This window comes from Ostrea edulis, chromosome 7, assembly GCF_947568905.1.
Source record: "Ostrea edulis chromosome 7, xbOstEdul1.1, whole genome shotgun sequence".
In the NCBI taxonomy this organism is placed as follows: domain Eukaryota; kingdom Metazoa; phylum Mollusca; class Bivalvia; order Ostreida; family Ostreidae; genus Ostrea; species Ostrea edulis.
In genome coordinates, this window is record NC_079170.1 from 86,749,716 (window position 1) to 86,770,011 (window position 20,296).

At 35.9% G+C, this 20,296-nt stretch overlaps 2 protein-coding genes across 2 annotated transcripts in view; both read right to left on the reverse strand.

Moving 5' to 3' along the window:
- Positions 1-20,296, reverse strand: part of LOC125653396 (uncharacterized) — a 157,990-nt gene that overhangs the window by 116,417 nt on the left and 21,277 nt on the right. The gene's annotated exons all lie outside the window — the stretch shown is intronic.
- LOC130047529 (ankyrin-1-like) lies at positions 7,087-13,331 on the reverse strand. The gene is made up of 2 exons (XM_056142816.1): positions 13,276-13,331; positions 7,087-12,436 (listed from the first exon to the last, which is right to left on the reverse strand). The coding sequence occupies exon 2, from the start codon at positions 12,177-12,179 to the stop codon at positions 9,285-9,287; it is 2,895 nt and encodes a 964-aa protein (XP_055998791.1). The 5' UTR covers positions 12,180-12,436; positions 13,276-13,331; the 3' UTR covers positions 7,087-9,284.

A 20,296-nucleotide genomic window follows, 5' to 3' on the forward strand; every position in this document is an offset into this window, starting at 1 on the left:
TTAATTTACTTATTGCATTTTTTTCTTTTAATTTATTGAACAAATTAAATAAAATTATTATTAAAATTATTATATAAATAAAAAATATAATTTATGTCATTAATTTTTACTTTTTATTTAGTTTTTATAAATATAAGTCACTTCTTTATTTCATTATGATTTATGACATACGACCATCACATGTATGTGTCCGGCCATCACAAGACAGTACCGCAGTCATCAGACGTGTTGGTACACAATGGTCCTTATTTATTTATATTTATTTATTTTTAAACCATGGGACAACCCATACGTCCCATACGGAGCATATGGAATGTTACTACAACACAATTCAACTTCACTATGTTGGTGCATTTGGGAGGTGTTGGAGGGTGAGGCTGGATGGCAATGAGATGGATAGTATTATGGCAGATAATACAGTCATCAATCGGTTAACGATATATAGTTAACCAATCCTACGAATATCAAACAAACGAGCCAATCGCTCTACCAATGAGCTACTGTGACCGTTTCTGTATATATCAACTTCGAATCTGAAACTACGACACTATGATATCACCAGTATTTCATAGTACTACCGCCTCAGTCTTGATTGGCAATATTTCGATTAAAGGTATATGTGCCGTATTAAACAGTATTTATTTTCGATGTTAAAAAGCAGACCCAAATTTTGTCAATACGATAAGATATGGAAAATAATCTGTTTTACGTTTTCAACAAATTATGTATTGGTATAAAAGGAAAACTGGTCTCCTCAATGTCAGGTTAAACATTGATAATGTGAATATTTCCCCATATATTACTATGAGTGACGCAAAATGTGTTATGAGTAAGAATATTCTGAATGCTGTATATCCCTCATCTATTCCTTTCCCTTGAATGTCGATTAATTCAACAAGATAATTCCCTAACATTCTCATTAAATCACTCCAACCCACAACAGCACCACCCGATCTATCCTTAAATCACTCCAACCCACAACAGCACCACCCGATCTATCCCTAAATCACTCCAACACACAACAGCACCACCCTATCCATCCCCATAAATCACTCCAACCCACAACAGCACAACCCGATATATCCTTATAGATCACTCCAACTCACTTTGAATGGTGATAGAATTTACATTGATAATGAATACCTGTTTATAAAACATGTACAATGCAATATAATGGTAACGAGCTATAACTGTGTTGGGATGCCAACACAAATGTCTCCGAACACCTACCCATGTCAAAAATTGTTCTTGATGCCAGATATGCACTCAGGGTCCTCAAATAACTCTAGAAACTAAATTTGGTTGAAATCCGACGGACTTGATTTTTGGGCGCCATTTTCTTCAATGGCGGCCATTTTGAAACATTTCAAAATTGATTGGAAGGAAATACTGATGCTACAAATGAATTGTGGACCCTCCATTTACCCCAGAACCCAAATATTGTAGAGATTTTAACAATTTCAAATATTTCGGTATATGGCGGCCATTTTGAAAATAGCGGCTCAATTTTTTTTTTGATGGTGGAAATGGACTCAGAGTCACTAAATTACCCTAATAAAATAATTTGATTGAAATCCGACAACCTTGAGTTGTTGATGTTTTTTGGCCGCCATCTTGTAACGGCGGCTATTTTGAAAATTTGAAAAGTTGAATGCACCCCTCCTAGTGACCCTTGATCAGCTCACAAAACTTGAAGTAGATCTGTCGAAGCACTTTTGAAAAATCGGTCGGACAAATTTCTCACTAAAGAAGAGGAATAATAAGAATAAGAAGAAAATTAGAACGAGCTATAACTGTGTTGGGATGCCAACACAAATGTCTCCGAACACCTCCTCATGTCAGAAATGGTTTTTGATGCCAGATATGCACTCAGGATCTTCAAAAAAAAAACCTAGAAACTAAATTTGGTTGAAATCCGACGGATCTGATTTTTGGCCGCCATTTTCTTCAATGGCGGCCATTTTAAAACATCTGAAAATATATTGGAAGAAAATACTGATGCTAGAAATGAACTGTGGACCCTCCATTACCCCGAGAAACCAAATGTTGTAGAGATTTTAACATTTTGAAATATTTTGGTATATGGCGGCCATTTTGAAAATGGCGGATCCAAAAAAAAATTTGATGGTGAGAATGAAGTCGGGGTCACCATATTACCCTAGAAATAAAATTTGGTTGAAATCCGACAACCTTCATTTTTTGACGTTTTTTGGTTGCCATTTTGAAACGGCGACCATTTTGAAAATTTCGAAAGTTGATTGCGCCCCCTCCTCATGACCCCCTATCAGCTCACAAAGGTTGAAGTGTATCTGTCGAAGCACTTTCACAAAATCGCGCGGACAAATTTCTCTGGAAAGAAGAGAAATAATAAGAAGACTAGAATTGATCTCGTTGCGAGCAACGAATAGGTCTTCCGTCCAATTTCTGACGAGATAGGATCTTGACTGGGAGAATTCAATTAGTGAAGAACGACTATACATGAAAGGAATAAAGACCTATTTTTAGGAAAAAATAGAGTGATTAACAAGTGCATGTAAGCCATGCTTTATCAATTATAAACAATTTCGGTTTCGTTTTATTTACTTTCGAGTATCTCTGGAGTCGATAAAACGAATAAAAATTCCAAATTGACCGCGTAGGAACCCACACTAAAAATTTCCATGAAAAATACTCAGTTTTCGGACAACTTCCGGTTTCGAACAACCAACTTCCGGTGGAAATGGTATGACTTATTACACTCTATTAAATAATGTTATGAGTATGAGAATTTTAAAAAAAAAATGAAAAATTACATATTTTAAGGTACTTCCGGTGGATGACGGAAGTGACGGCAACAAAATTGAAACACGTATTTCACATCTACAAGTTACCATCTAACTTTCCTGATAGTTTCAAGACTCAATGTTTGATTATTTATTAGAAAACGCCAGGAAAAGAAACCCCGGAAATCGTAGATATTTAACGAACGGAAGTGAATTTTGAAGGAAAAAAAAACAATAATTCACTATACTCTGAAGATTGATAATGTCAATTAGATATGTGAAAATCATAACAAATGCTTGATTTATAAGCGAGAGATATGATAGCAAAGAAAGAACAATTTCTGAAATTTTTCTCTAAAAACCGGAAGTTACTGGTTAAACTTCCGGTAAATCTAACATTTCTGAAACGCCGAAAGAGACCTAACTAATCTACTCAAGTTTTGTTTCAAGAGCATAATTTTGAAATTTGACGTTTCTTTTGTTCACTTCCGGTGACAGCCGGAAGTGACGGATGGCAATGATAGCGCCCTATTGCACAGCTACAAGTCACCATTTATCATCCCTGAAAGTTTGAAGACTCAATCTTTAATTGTTTATGAGAAAACGCCCGGACAAAATATCATTTAAAAAACAGAAATTCGGCTGTAACTTGTGACCGGAAGTGAATTTTTAAAAACTGTTGCAGATTTCTTTTGAGATGGATAATGTCATAACTATCTGTAAATATCGTATCAAAAGGTTAATAAATAAACGAGATATACGAGGACAAAAAAGACCATTTTTTGAAGTTTTTCTCTAAAAACTGGAAGTTCCTGGTCATACTTCCGGTAAGTCTAACATTTTCTGAAACTCCAAGAGAGACCTAATTAATCTATGCAAGTTTTTTTTTCAAAAGCATAATTTTGAAATTTGACGTTTCTTTTCTTCACTTCCGTTGACGGCCGGAAGTAACGGATGGATATGATAACACCTTATTGCACAGCTACAAGTCACCATCTATCATCCCTGAAAGTTTGAAGACTCAATCTTTAACCGTTGATGAGGAAACGCCCGGACAAAATGTCATTTGAAAAACGGAAATTCAGCGGTAACTTGCGACCGGAAGTCATTTTGACAAAACTATAAAAAACTTTTCTAGACAATCCTATTTTACATCTTTCCTAAGATTTTCATGAAAATCTATCAAGCCGTTTTTGATAAATCGCGTGCACAAAATCGGTAAGAAAAAGAACAATAGTAATAATAATAGAGGAAAAGAAACAAAGAATCACTATAAGGTCTTACGTTGAGACGGAAGACCTTAAAAATAAGAATAACGAGTTATAACTGTGTTGGTATGACAACACAAATGTCTCCGAACACCTCCCCATGTCAGAAATGATTTTTGATGCCAGATATGCACTCAGGATCCTCAAAAAACCCTAGAAACTAACTTTGGTTGAAATGCGACGGACTTGTTTTTTGGCCGCCATTTTCTTCAATGGCGGCCTTTTTGAAACATTTGAAAATTGATTGGAAGGGAATACTGATGCTAGAAATGAACTGTGGACCCTCCATTTACCCCAGAACCCAAATGTTGTAGAGATTTTAACACTTTCAAAGATTTTGGTATATGACGGCCATTTTGAAAAAGGCGGCTCAAAAAAAAAATTGATGGTGGAAATGGACTAGGAGTCACTAAATTACCCTAGAAATAGAATTTGGTTGAAATCCGACAACCTTGAGTTTTTGACGTTTTTTTTGGCCGCCATCTTGAAACGGCGGCCATTTTGAAAATTTGAAAAGTTGAATGCACCCCTCCTAGTGATCCTTGATCAGCTCACAAAGTTTGAAGTGGATCTGTCGAAGCACTTTCACAAAAACAGTCGGACAAATTCCTCACTAAAGAAGAGGAATAATAAGAATAATAATAAGAAAATAATAATAATAAAAACGAGCTATAACTGTGTTGGGATGCCAACACAAATGTCTCCGAACACCTACCCATGTCAGAAATGGTTTTTGATGCCAGAAATTGACTCAGAATCCTCCATCAACCCTAGAGAGTAAATTAGGTTGAGATTTGACGGACTTGATATTTGGCCGCCATTTTCTTCGATGGCGCCCATTTTGAAACATTTGAAAATTTATTGGAAGGAAATACTGATGCTACAAATGAACTGTGGACACTCAATTGACCCCAAAACCCAAATGTTGTAAAAAAAAATTAACACTTTGAAATCTTTCGGTATATGGCGGCCATTTTGAAAATGGCGGCTAAAAAAAATTGATGGTGGAAATGGACTCGGGGTGACTAAATTACCCTAGAAATAGAATTTGGTTGAAATCCGACAACCTTGACTTTTTGACGTTTTGGACCGCCATTTTGAAACGGCGGCCATTTTGAAAATTTGGAAAGTTGATTGCACCCTTCCTCATGACTCCCTATCAGCTCACAAAGGTTGAAGTGGATCTGTCGAAGCAATTTCATACAATCGAGCGGACAAATTTCTCAGGAAAGAAGAGGAATAATAAGAAGAACGAGCTATAACTGTGTTGGGATGCCAACACAAATGTCTCCGAACACCTTCCCATGTCAGAAATGTTTTTTGATGCCAGATATACACTCAGGATCCTCCATAAACCCTAGAAACAAAATTTGGTTGAAATCCGTCGGACTTGTTTTTTGGCCGCCATTTTCTTCAATGGCGGCCATTTTGAAACATTTGAAAATTGATTGGAAGGGAATACTGATGCTAGAAATGAACTGTGTACCCTCCATTTACCCCAGAACTCAAATGTTGTAGAGATTTTAACACTTTCAAAGATTTCGGTATATATCAGCCATTTTGAAAATGGTGGCTCAAAAAAAAATGTTGATGGTGGAAGTGGACTTGGGGTCACTAACTTACCCTAGAAATAGAATTTAGTTAAAATCCGACAACCTTGAGTTTTTGACGTTTTTTGGCCGCCATCTTGAAACGGCGGCCATTTTGAAAAGTTGAAAAGTTGAATGCACCCCTCCTAGTGACCCCCTATCAGTTCACAAAGTTTGAAGTGGATCTGTCGAAGCACTTTCATATAATCGAGCGGACAAATTTCTCACTAAAGAAGAGGAAAAATAAGAAGAAAATAAGAATAACGAGCTATAACTGTGTTGGGATGCCAACACAAATGTCTCCGAACACCTCCACATGTCAGAAATGATTTTTGATGCCAGATATGCACTCAGGATCCTCAAAAAACCCTAGAAACTAAATTTGGTTGAAATGCGACGGACTTGATTTTTGGCCGCCATTTTTTTCGATGGCGGCCATTTTGAAACATTTGAAAATAGATTGGAAGGAAACACTGATGCTAGAAATGAACTGTGGACCCTCCAATTACCCCAGAACCCAAATGTTGTAGATATTTTAATACTTTGAAATATTTCGGTATATGGCGGCCATTTTGAAAATGGCGGCTGAAAAAAAAAAAGATGGTGGAAATGGTCTTGGGGTGACTAAATTACCCTAGAAATGGAATTTGGTTGAAATCCGACAACCTTGAGTTTTTGACGTTTTTTGGCCGCCATCTTGAAACGGCGTCCATTTTGAAAATTTGAAAAGTAGAATGCACCCCTCCTAGTGACCCCCTATCACCTCACAAAGTTTGAAGTGGATCTGTCGAAGCACTTTCACAAAATCGGTCGAAGAAATTTCTCACTAAAGAAGAGGAATAATAAGAATAAGAAGAAGAAAATAAAAATAAGAAGAACGAGCTATCACTGTGTTGGGATGCCAACACAAATGTCTCCGAACACCTCCCCATGTCAGAAATGATTTTTGATGCCAAATATGCACTCAGGATCCTCCATAAACCCTAGAAACTAAATTTGGTTGAAATCCGACGGACTTGATTTTTTGGCCGCCATTTTCTTCAATGGCGGCCATTTTCAAAAATCTAAAAATAGATTGGAAGGAAATACTGATGCTAGAAATGAACTGTGGACCCTCCATTTACCCCAGAACCCAAATGTTGTACAGATTTTAACACTTTCAAATATTTCAGTATATGGCGGTGGAAATGGACCCGGCGTCACCACAATACCCTAGAAATAGAATTTGGTTCAAATCCGACAACCTGGATTTTTTGACGTTTTTTGGCCGCCATTTCTCACTGAAGAAGAGGAATAATAAGAATAAGAAGAAGAAAATAATAAAAATAATAAGAAGAAGAATAAGAAACGGAGCAAAAACAATATGTCTCCGACACTTTGTGATCAGAGACATAAGAAACCGAGCAAAAACATTATGTCTCCGATACTTTGTGTTCGGAGATATAATAATGATGAAGAAATCATAAATTGATTTATTCAATTATAAATTACATAACCATAACATTTATGCCACTTTTACAATATTCACATGTGCGTGTATATAATATATGTATAATCATAAACAGCAGAAACAAAGCTAAAAAGTATCAAATCTAGTGGAATTCAAGTATTTTATAATACACAGAAACTTTTCGCAAAATTGATCAGCAATACATGGATTTGAATATTAAACCTTTTTTTAATGCATGGATATGAAATTCATATACTGCACACATACTGTATATTATTTCTTGCATACTGACAATGTTAAAAAGACACGACCTGTGAGGTGCAGTACATGTCTATACAGTGCATATTAAGATTAAGAAACTTATGGGATCCTATTGCTATCTTGCACTACATCGTATCATTACGGCGGTAGTATGATGTAGCATACGTGTATGGCAGCGATAGAATTCCATAGAAAATCGCCCAGCACGAGAAAATATTCTTGAAATAACCAAGATTCGAAAATGGTTGATGCATGAAAGTAAATGTTAAACATGTACAATACTAAAATAATGTTTGATATAAGTTTTGCACAAATCAGCCTATTGTGTTATATTCCTGATTTTCCTATAATGTGACATGCGAATCTCCGTGTGTGGTGCTCCGTAAGTGATACTCTTGTGGCAGATCGTGAAACTTTAGCATCACGGAATGAGAGAGAGAGAGAGAGAGAGAGAGAGAGAGAGAGAGAGAGAGAGAGAGAGAGAGAGAGAACAACAATTGATTTATTATTTGGCGACTGAAATCGAATAGCTACAGGCAAAATCACTCCAGTTTACAAAAAATAATATAACGTAACGTAACGTAAAACTTCATAGTTATTTCGGATTTCAAACATTTCGGTTGAGCATCACTGACGAGACATTATTTGTCGAAATGCGCATCTGGTGCATCAAAATTGGTACCGTATACGTTTTACATTATGACCCCTGGGTAGAGGCCTCTGCTGGTGGACTGTTAGTCCCCGAGGGTCTCTACAGCCCAGCAGCTAAGTACTTTGTTACTAGCTTGAAAATACGGATGTATATTTAATTGCTGTTATAAAATTTAGAAATTCATTTCAAAATTAAGGATTATCTCCCTCATGCATAGCTCTTATCCTTGGACGAATTTGGCTCCACTTGTTTGGCACGCTGTTTTTGGCTATATTTAGCTCTAAAACTTCATAGTTATTTCGGATTTCAAACATTTCGGTTGAGCATCACTGAAGAGACATTATTTGTCGAAATGCGCATCTGGGGTCCGTTTTACCAAACAACTTACGGTAAAGTCGCAAGTCTTAAATTGTATTACACAGTTTTTACTTTAAGTGAATAAAGTGAAACCTTTCCGAGTCTTAATTTTCAACAATTTAAAGATATATTTTGCATTTGGGGTGAATGACCTTACAATAAACCGGAAAATTCCAGTATGTAAAGTTTGTCGTAAGTCGTAAGTTCTTTTGTAAAACGCGCCCCTGGTCCATCAAAATTGGTACCGTATAAGTTTTACATGAATAGTTTCTACCATGTAGCAAATCGTAGACACGATCTGAAAAGTAGTTTCTACAAATGAAAAGAAGTACGCTCATACGATATAGTATGTTTTGGGGGTACTTTCGCAAAATTAGTGATACGCAAAAATAACCAGGTATGTGGTAAATCATCGAAGCAATGTTTGTAAATCGTAAAACAACTTTTTAAATAGTAGAAAAGACTTTTGAAATTATTTTTACGCTGTTCTAAATCTTAGAAACTATTTTTTTCTATTAGAGTAGAATGATACGGTGACACTGTCGTGCTCATTTTATTAACCTGGGAAAACTGAAAAAAAAATTCATATGAAATAATTCCGACATTGTATCTCTTTCTTGATGGTGCAATCATTTCACACATAAAATTCTTTACATGAAATTTTGTTATAGATTTCCACATTAATTTAATAACAATGTTGTAAGGTGTACGTTTGGCCGAAATAGAATAACAGTTTAGTGACATAACACATCCTAGCATGATAAGGTATGTCTATTGGGACAGGGTTTCATGAATTTTATTCCGTGATTCCATCCTCACTCTTCTACTTAGTCATCTTCTTATAGAAAAGTAAAGGTATTGTCGTGGATTATTTCCATCAATGTCACATACATTAATATCGGCGCCATTGTTCAGCAACAGTTGTTCGATATTGTCATGTCCATTTTAACGAGCTGCATGAAGATGACTGTCTCCATCATTGTCACATAAATTGATAACGGCGCCATTGTTTAGCAACAGTTGTACCGTGCTGTCATGTCCATTTTGACACGCTATGTATAGAGGACTGGCTCCATCATTGTCACATAAATTAATATCGGCGCCATTGTTCAGCAACAGTTGTACCGTGATGTAATGTCCATTATGACACGCTATATATAAAGGACTGACTCCTTTCTCTGTACATAAACAATTGTCGGCGCCTTTGTTCAGCAACAGTTGTACTGTGCTGTAATGTCCGTTTTGACACGCTATATATAGAGGACTGGCTCCATTCTCCTCACATAAATTAATATCGGCCCCATTGTTCAGTAACAGTTGTACTGTGCTGTCATGTCCATTTTGACACGCTATATATAGAGGACTGGCTCCATTTTTCATACATAAATTAATATCGGCGCCATTGTTCAGTAACAGTTGTACCGTGCTGTCATGTCCATTTTGACACGCTATATATAGAGGACTGGCTCCATTCTTCATACATAAATTAATATCGGCGCCATTGTCCAGTAACAGTTGTAGCGTGCTGTCATGTCCATTATGACACGCTATATATAGAGGACTGGTTGCATCATTGTCACATAAATTAATATCGGCGCAATTGTTCAGTAACAGTTGTACTGTGCTGTCATCTCCATTATGACACGCTATATATAGAGGACTGACTCCTTTCTCTGTACATAAACTATTATCGGCGCCTTTGTTCAGCAATAGTTGAACTGTGCTGTCATGTCCATTTTGACACGCTATATATAGAGGACTGACTCCTTTCTCTGTACATAAACTATTATCGGCGCCTTTGTTCAGTAACAGTTGTACCGTGCTGTCATGTCCATTTTCACACGCTATATATAGAGGACTGGCTCCATTCTTCATATATAAATTAATATCGGCGCAATTGTTCAGTAACAGTTGTACCGTGCTATCATGTCCATTTTCACACGCTATGTATAGAGGACTGGCTCCATTCTTCATATATAAATTAATATCGGCGCCATTGTTCAGTAGCAGTTGTACCGTGCTGTCATGCCCAATTTGGCACGCTATATATAGAGGACTGGCTCCATTATTCATACATAAATTAATATCGGCGCCATTGTTCAGTAACAGTTGTAGCGTGCTGTCATGTCCATTTTGACACGCTATATATAGAGGACTGGCTTCATTCTTCATGCATAAATTAATATCGGCCCCATTGTTCAGTAACAGTTGTACCGTTCTGTCATGTCCATTCTGACACGCTATATATAGAGGACTGACTCCATTCTTCATACATAAATTAATATTGGCGCCATTGTTCAGTAACAGTTTTACCGTGCTGTCATGTCCATTATGACACGCTATAAATAGAGGACTGAGTCCATCATTGTTACATAAATTGATATCGGCGCCATTGGTTAGTAGGCACTGAATTGTGGCTAGGGAATCTGTTGTAGTTAATGAATTGGCTTCTCCATCATTCAATACCGCACACATCAACGATGTAAAACGGTGATCGTCAAACATATTTATGCTCTTGGTATGACCAATGAGTGTTTGAGTCAATTCAAAGTTATGAAACAATGATGCTATGTGTAAGGCATAAAATCCTCCCCATACCACATTAGAGAATTCAACAGCATACTTTTGCAAATAAACGTCATATAATGTCGTATTTCCATTGGCGCATATGGAAGCAAACGTTGAAAATTTATCAGATAGTTGGTAATTCTTTAAGCAGGATAAAGCTATCTCATCATGGCAAAATATAATTAGAGCACTTAGCGGAGTTACCTCCTCTTGAGTTAAAAAGAAACCAAGTCTTGAGATCAAGTTGTTTTCCTTTAACTTTCCAAATTCATATTCATCGACTTTCACAAGTTTACGTTTTAGATCGAGCGAAACATCAATTTCCTTTTCTAAGTGTTTTATGAAGGACTCAATTACTTTCTTATTTTGTAAACATGGATTGAGGACCACATCAAGCAAATCTTCCGTCTGTATATCTAACAAAAACCTTTGCACAAGATCATCGATGTACCCGTCAGTCAAGTAAACAGTGAAAGGGTTACGCTCTTGTTTGTCATCTTCTATTTTCACTCTTCGTCGTAGGAAGCCGCTGTCTGCATATTTGATTGTTTGTTTGGGGAATCTAGCTCCAATAACAACCGTAGTTATCTCCTGAACAAAATCGTGAATGAATGTATAGGAATTACCCACACACCTGACAAAGGACCCTTCCAGTGATTTAAAACCTGTAATCACGCTTGTGATTGGTGTGTTGTCGGGAAGACCACTCATTCTAAGAATGTCTTCATATTTTTCATCTGGAAAATGCGAGTTGGGACAATCCTCCATATCATTTACCTTTACATTGTTGTTGAAAACAACAAGGAAAATCAGAGAGCAGTACTTCGATTTCTCGTTAGCTCTTTCACTGTTCTGATAAATTTCAATTTCTTCTCTGACTACCTCAAATGGATTCTTGAAGAAACTAAGTCCTCTTTTCTCATATTTCGATTCAATGGAATACAATTTGCAAAGCAATGGAAAGTAAGCATCTGATTTTATTATTTCCTCTGTCTCGTCTTCTGCAAACTTAACATTTTCTGTATACTGATGCAGTATTTTTCGTTTTTCGTCTCTGGAGAGCTTACACGCTCCATCATCTATTCTTATTGAGTTATTGGTTTCCTTCATTATTCCTTTCAATCTTTCATCGTGAAACACACACAATCTACACGACAAAAGAATTTTCACTTCTTTCAGATAAGTTTTCAATGTCCTCTCATATCTTTTCCATTTTTCATATTCAAAATCAATGAGAGACTCTTTCCCAATCGGATCGTGAAACACAAACATTTTCTTAGAAAGTTCAGTAGAGCAGGCTTCTTCTATTTTCGTAACGTCGTGAACAGGAATAACATCCCACCCCTGTCGCTTGTATTTCAGGGCAATGTGTTGTATAATGGCTGACTTTCCGGATCCAGAATTCCCAACAACTGTAAGGAAGTTTTGTTTTTTTATTTTATTTTCAACTGTTTCACTAGCCTTGGTGGGCACGAACCACTTGTCGTCCTCATTCCAATCCAAAAGAATGGGATTTTTCAAACTGTAATCTGAAAATATTTCATATTGTTGTTAAATGTTCTTGTTTTATTATGTAATTACAGTCAATTAATTTCCGAGGCCAGAAATCACACATATACTATGCAAGCTAGTTAATGCTAAACTTAAAAAAAAATGATGAACATTTTTGTCAGAAAATTAATCGCTTATAGAAAGTTTTCAACTTTCCCAAATATGTAATTTTACATGTATTTTTAATACGTGAAACAATTAACAGGAATTGGTAACATAAGATTTTGGCACGCTGTTTTTGCCTATATTTAGCTCTAAAGCTTCATAGTTATTTCGGATTTCAAACATTTCGGTTGAGCATCACTGAAGAGACATTATTTGTCGAAATGCGCATCTGGTGCATCAAAATTGGTACCGTATAAGTTTTACATACAATTAATACAATTACACAAAGATATTGTAAACAGTTATATATATATATATATATATATATGTGTGTGTGTGTGTGTGTGTGTGTGTGTGTGTGTGTGTGTGTGTGTGTGTAAGCTGTACTTGATCATGTGATGTTGGTGCATCATTGATTTGCTTTTACCAATAAAGAGTGAACCATATAGGTAGAAGATCTTTTCTTCTTAGTACATTATATTTTTGTTATGCATCAAATAATTTTTTATTCCTTTCTTGTTTGTGTTCTTGAATATTTGAATGCATCTAACATAAAGTAATACAGGGGATGATGAAATATTTCAAATATATGCATGCTAAGTCGGTGTCCGTTGCCGTCACTTTTTCATACATATAGGCCAAGTATTTATCATAAAATAAACTCGGATGTTATGGTCCAGATGTTATGAACCAGGATGCTATGATTGCTTACGATTATTGTGCAAATTTCCGCTCCCCTTTACTTCTTCGTCACCTACAAAAGATTGAATACACATTGATAATAGTGATATGCTAATGTTGGACGATAGACGTATTGAACACCAACACAGCAGGAAATATTTCTATCAATAATTTAACAGATCACAGTATTTACAATACTGGGTATGGCGCAGAGTTTTCTCCCTTTTTATCAAATAACTCTATAATGTGGCTTTTATTTTCTTTGCAAATGAAGTGATGAAGTATTTGAATTATGTATTCCGTGTTGTTATTTCACAAATACTCCTGCCAACTAGAGGTATATATATATATATATATATATATATATATATATATATATATATATATATATATACAAAGCACTAAAATGACCAACAACACGAAGAACGAGATTGTCAAATTTTCGGGACGACCCGTCCCTTCTTCAGGACAAACGAAAACAATTACATAATGTGGTCAATCTCAACAGAGCATAATAACAAAAACTACATATAAATACATCTAACACTACAACTACACTAATCTACAAACGTATTTACAATGCAGACTACATGTTTTTGGTCTTTAGTCTTGCCAATCAATGTTAAAAGTGGAGCGAATTAGGACATGCCTTATTCGTCCAAAGAGCTGATCCAAAAAAAAAAAAAAAAATATATATATATATATATATATATATATATATATATATATATATATAGGCCTCTGTTGGTGGACTGTTAGTCCCCGAGGGTCTCTACAGCCCAGTAGCTTAGTTCTTCGTTAATGTACAGAAATGTTAGTTATTCATAGAGTATCGAGTTGTTCTGGTTCCTTTCCATGCTCGTACTATTTCTCGCAGGCATTTTAGAAGAAGTAGACGATATTTGACGGTTGATTATAGCCGATAAATGGACTTTATTTCCCGTTCACAATGACAATGCGAGAGGTAGGACCTTGACATTGTTGCCTCAAAACGGAAGGGGTCTAATTAACATATGAAATCGAACTTTTCGCCGAAATTTTCAAGCGATGCAGCTGGTAAAACAGAAAACCAAGATGGCGGTGTGATATACCTTATGAATATTATGTTTAGAGGAAGACAATTTTTTTAATCATAGATATTTAATTAAAACGTCGAGTGTCTGTGCTATTTCTGTTACAGTAAAGTCTATGTAACCTAATATCCCCATATATTCCTCCTGCACCCCCGCTACCATGGGGATCCGGGTTAGAATAGGTCCTCAGTACCCCTTGCTTGTCGTAGAAGGCGATTAGATATGGCGGTCCTTTGGATGAGACCGCAAAAACCGATGCCCCATGTCGCAGCAGGTGTGACACGAAAAATATCCGTCCCTGCTCAAAGGCCTTAAACGCCGAGCATAGGCCTAAATTTCGCAGCCCTTCACCGGCAATGGTGACGTTTGCTCTCGAGGGACGTTAAACAATATTCAATCAATCAATCTTGCACTCCTGAAGCCTTAAGGATGGAACAAAAATTGATCAATGTTAAATCATCTTCTCTACAACCTCACATCTGTAATAAAGATCTAGGCCTCTACCGAAATTGTAAATTGAAAACGATCTCTGGGGTAAACGTACTGACTCCAGGGCGGGGCCAAACTTGGTATATATAATGTTCATGTGTAAACCATTTTTGAATGTCTTTTAAAATGCTATTGATAGCATAGATCGTCTTTAATGCTATGCCGTGGGCCTCTTGTTAGTTAAATATTTTAGATGAAATAATTCCAGATCCATCTCCGCTAACTTCTGTTTTTATATGTCAGTATTGAAAAAAAAATCATCTCGGACAGGGGCCAGACTGATGTCTTTCATACCGTACTAGGATTACTTTTCAATATTCACGTCTAATATTCGTGTTTATCATAAATGAAGACCGAATACCTACTTCATATTGGATAGAATAAATAGATATCAAAATCAACGGGGTTCGAATTGACGGCTATGTAACATGACTATCTTTAAAAACGAAATCATTTGAAGTTGTGACTATTCGGTTCACATGGGAATTTGATAAATGTTTGGACAAAAATATACTAGGAAATTATACAAGGAATTTTTTTATATTATGATGCCAGAATACAGCGACCTACACCGCAAATCGAAGGTTTGTATAAGGGGTTGATCTGTGGCTCTCTGGTATGACCAAATGTTTTCCAAGAGAGTTACATATCTGCATTGGTGAAGATGCACATGTAATTCCAAACTGTTGGTACGCTTAGCACGCACTGTGTTGTATCTGTGTTTGATTGAATAAACCTGTATAACAACTTCACATTTTATGATAAAAGAAAACGCAAATCTCCTGCATAATAAACTTACATGTACATCCGATTGATCATGTTGCGATGACTTTTTGTAAAGTTTGAACATAAATCAATGTATATGTTCGAGTTAAGATTTTACATCTACAATGTATGTATGCAAAGATGAAATGAATTGTTTTTATTTTTTAATAATTGTCAGATAAATGAAAGAAGTTCATATGGTTTAAAACCTAACAGTCGTACTATAATAATATTGTAATGTACAGTGATCTGAACACGCTCACTGTTGCTTAGAGAAATACTACCATGTCACTAAAAGGCTACATGTAACTCTCTAGCGAAGCAGTAGAAAATCCCTACATAATGTTCACTACACTTCCTACGCTCAGGGAAGCTTCGTTCCGAAGCTTAGCATGGATCTTCTCCGATTGTTTGGCACCTGTTCGGCAAAGGCGTTCGCCGTTCACGATGACAACTGCCGTCGTCCCGGGACGAAGACCCGTCAGTACATGGACACAAAGTCCCAGAGACACTCTATCAGAAACAGGTGTCCCACCAAACATCAGTCACTACCCTGCCACGATTTTGTAACGTGCAGCGGTTTGAACACGCTCGTCTTTGCTTTTGTGTGATCAAGAGAAATCACCAAAAAAGCTAGATCAAGATCGAGGCAATAGAACGCGTGTGACTTAAGGTCATGTGTAAAAATTATTCAGAAAAATGAAGCTTTATATCCTATTGTTTTGGGTGTAGTGCATTTATTAATATTACAAAACTAAAGACACTTTTCAAGTACCACAACATATATACGCCTCCTGTACTTTCACTTCGCATGTTTACTTAAGATGTCAAGGGTCATATGACGTCATTTGACCAGATTATACAAGACGCAAATAGATGATCATAAATCGACACGGCGCACAGCCAGCTGTACATAAACCAATAAAAACATGGCATAATAGAAATATATAAGTTTCACAGAATCGATTATTCACTGTCCAAATTGCATCATCCGCTTGCAAATAAGTTAAAAATGGTCCGCAAGATGAAAACCTACCCCTGCACTTTGTTTATTTGTTTTTTCTCGAATTCAGTGTATTGTTCAAGAATATTTCACGATTTGGACAGTGATTTCTAGATAAAGCCTTGATCAAAGCTTTCAAATAATCCCATGGTATCACAATACATTTATTTTCCTCTTACCGCCGTCCAGTTTTATCTTCGATATTCATGTAAACACGCTATCTAATTAATATTCAAACGCAGCACTGATGTAGACTATTGATCCAAAATTAGATACTGGAAAGGGAAGTAACACGGCGGGAAAATTACGATTTATTATGTAAATGTATACATGATACATGTTCACAGGACAACCAATGTATTTTAACCAAGAAACATTTACTTTAGTTTTAATGTTTTAACTCTCTATATATATATATTGTTTATTCGCCAATCAAGGTTCCTGGGGAAAGGGAGGGGGACATGTACAGGTTAACAAGCAATGGAAATAAATAACAATCATTCAAAAGTACTAATACTGTCAGAGTTATATCTATAATTATTTATGAAAAGCTGATTGCAGACAAGATTTAAATTAACAACATGGTATATACAATAAAATAACCCTACTGCTTCACACATCAGTTTCTGAGACAGCGGATAAATGTTGTGTGAATACATATAAAATTGTAATAAAATCAGTATAATCATAGTTTAACAAGTACATTACGCAAGTATAAAACACATGTATATGCAGGATCCAGTTGTTCTGAATGTGTTATGCTAATACAGTTGAGGTTAGAATAGATTGATTATATAAATGAAAACAATTGTACGAAGTGTTCAGTAAAGAAGGAATTAATTGTTGACTTCATTACAGGGGGCACCAAGGGACAGTGCCTGTTAACAGTCTGGTAATAAATATATTGTACCGGACTGTTGGTCTTGTACTCCCAGTAACCAAGACAGTTATATTTAACAACTAATTTCAGAGACATTTTAAACCCTAGTTTGTATTCAAACATTGTACGTTTGTAACGACAAAACAATAACGGAGCGGATCAAAGATCTGATTATAATCAGATTGTTTAAATTCCAATCTTAAACAGTCTGATTACCACCACCACCACCACCACCACCACCCCCCCCCCTTTCCCCTATCGTCGTCAGGGACCATTAGTAGAAGGAAGCTGGTTTTAATCAGACTACACACATGAATGTACATGCATCTACCCTAGATCTAGGCCTAACGAAATAATTCCTTCAATGTGAATGTGCTAAACAAACAAGTGTGTGATTTATGTATTACATATTCAAAAAAAAAAAATTCGCTTTCGTATGATATGCATCTATATATATTTTTTTGAAAATTCAATCTGATGCATTTAGAAGTATGCATTTAATTTCACAGAGATCGGAGTGGTGTTGAATTCTCTGCATTACCTCGAACACATCATACGTACTAGCCATTAGTACAGCAAGTTCTTATAATAATTATTTCTGAGCTTAATAACAGACCAAACTCAGTGCGTAATTTGTAACTGACGATTCGCGGTGAAAATCATGCGCTGATCCAGGAATATAGTCTCGGGTGTCAATCCCTGCATTTGCGGGGGGGGGGGGTCTAAACAAGGGTACAAACATGCAGTATCTACTAAATAGATGTAGAATATATACAAAAATATGATACACTACATGCATGTTTTCATGAAACACTGTTGAGGGGTGGTTGTCTATATCTGGACCCATGCTGCTCTTGCAATGAGACACAGTTTAGGGAAGGGGAGAACTTAATTTGATAGTTTTAAAAAGAATGAAAATGTCATGGAGCAATTACTATTCAAATTGAGTGGGTTTGGGTAGGAGTCTGGACCCATGCTACATCCGCTCTTGCAATGAAACATACATAATGAGGTGGAGGGGGAGGGTTATATGTATCTTGTTCTACAATGAATATGTGTATTATATCACCGTGTACATAAAAGAATCTGTGGGAATACTTAACGACGTGAGTTGGATTTCTTTTAGAAATAGTTTTAATTGACAACTTGAAAATCAAAATAGCTTTCAACAAAATATGTATCTAGAATACAGTCATCATACAAGCTACCGGAAAACCAGAAGTGACACATACTCCTCCACTACTTGGGGAGGGGGTATATTTTTCCATTTTTAAGATATATGCTTAATTCATTATTGAAAATAAAGACAAGTGGCTGCAGTGTGTAAAATATCTAGTTAACCAAATGATTGTCAATCTTTTTACTTCATATGACACCCCCCCCCCCCCTTCACTCTCAAATACTTTTTATCACTTGACCATGAAAATGTAGAAAGATTAAAATTTGAAGTACTCAGTCAATGCAAAGTAATTCAAGGCGAATTTCAATTAAGTTTTAATAAAATTATTCCTCATTTTGTTTTGTGTTTAATTAATGAAAACATTCATAGAACACAAGATTATATGCTTTTCAGCAGTCATTTTCTTCATATTAAAACTTGACAGTTTACTAAAGTTCATAAACACAAATGTAGATGACAATTCACATCACTGAATGCAATTAGTGGATATCCTGGGTTGACCACTATGTACAGTGTAGTAAGCAGCTGATGGAGGTAAATATTATTCACTGGAGTCAATATGGCTGTCACCTGTGGATACTAAATGGAAAAAAAGAAGAAAGATGCCAGTCAAAAATATTTAAAACACAATACTGTAGGTCTAAGTGTTCTAGTTTATGTGTGCGTTATAACATAAAAACATTCAAGTTTCATACCATACAGCAATATCAAAACATGCTTCATATGAATTTTCTATAATTTATCATTTTCAAGAAGTTAATGTTGACTAGATGTAAATAATACTTATATTTATGTATATCCAGTGCCTGATTGGATTATTTAAAGTTTGTAAAAATTACCTTGCAAGTACATTTGTGGTGGTTGCTCTAAAGATGTGGAACACTTGGAAATAGCATGCTCTTTGAAAAGTTCACATTCTTGTCGGTATCATGCACATCTGTAAATAACATTATCTCATATTATGAATACATATGCTGCAAACATTTCATGTATTAAAGAAGGGTCTCAAATACACATAAAAAATGTGGGCAATCAGCATGTATTCAGAGTCTTTTATTTTTCTTCCATTTATTCAAACTGTGGTCAGTAATATGATGCTAGACTGGTTGTAGATAAAATATCCCAAGTTTGGTTTTTTTCTAGTATGTCACTCGATAATATTAAATAAGACTGTAAATCTAGAGCATCAAAACTAATGTAGCTACACATGCATTTGTACAAGATTTTACCACAGTTACCTGATGCTACCCCCCCCCTCCTGAAAATATTTGTTTGTGGCAATAAATATGAAATGTGTTGATTCCCTGTCTATCGCATGTCTCTTTCGATTTAAGTACTGTAATAATCGTTTCACGCTTTTTGTAAGCTTTAGAGAAATCAAAAGAAAGAGTGGGGGGGTAGGGTAACTACATGTGATGTCCATATTTCAGGTGCCTTTGGATTTTACCGACCTGTACTCATGTTTATATAAATAAGAAACAACGGGTACCATTTGAGCATCAGTTCTCTAACATATAGTCCTGTCTTGCGTGTGTGCACCGAATGCTAGGCCTATACACATCGACTACGTGTGACGTGTGCAGTATGTAAACAAAAAACTATATATACTACCTCTAAAGTATTGTGTCAATGTATAAAATACCGTAAATGGTGTCTACTTTC

Excerpts from the sequence above, each read along its gene's own strand:
- LOC130047529 (XM_056142816.1), bottom strand. The coding sequence starts at position 12,179 with ATGTTTGTGTTTCACGATCCGATTGGGAAAGAGTCTCTCATTGATTTT.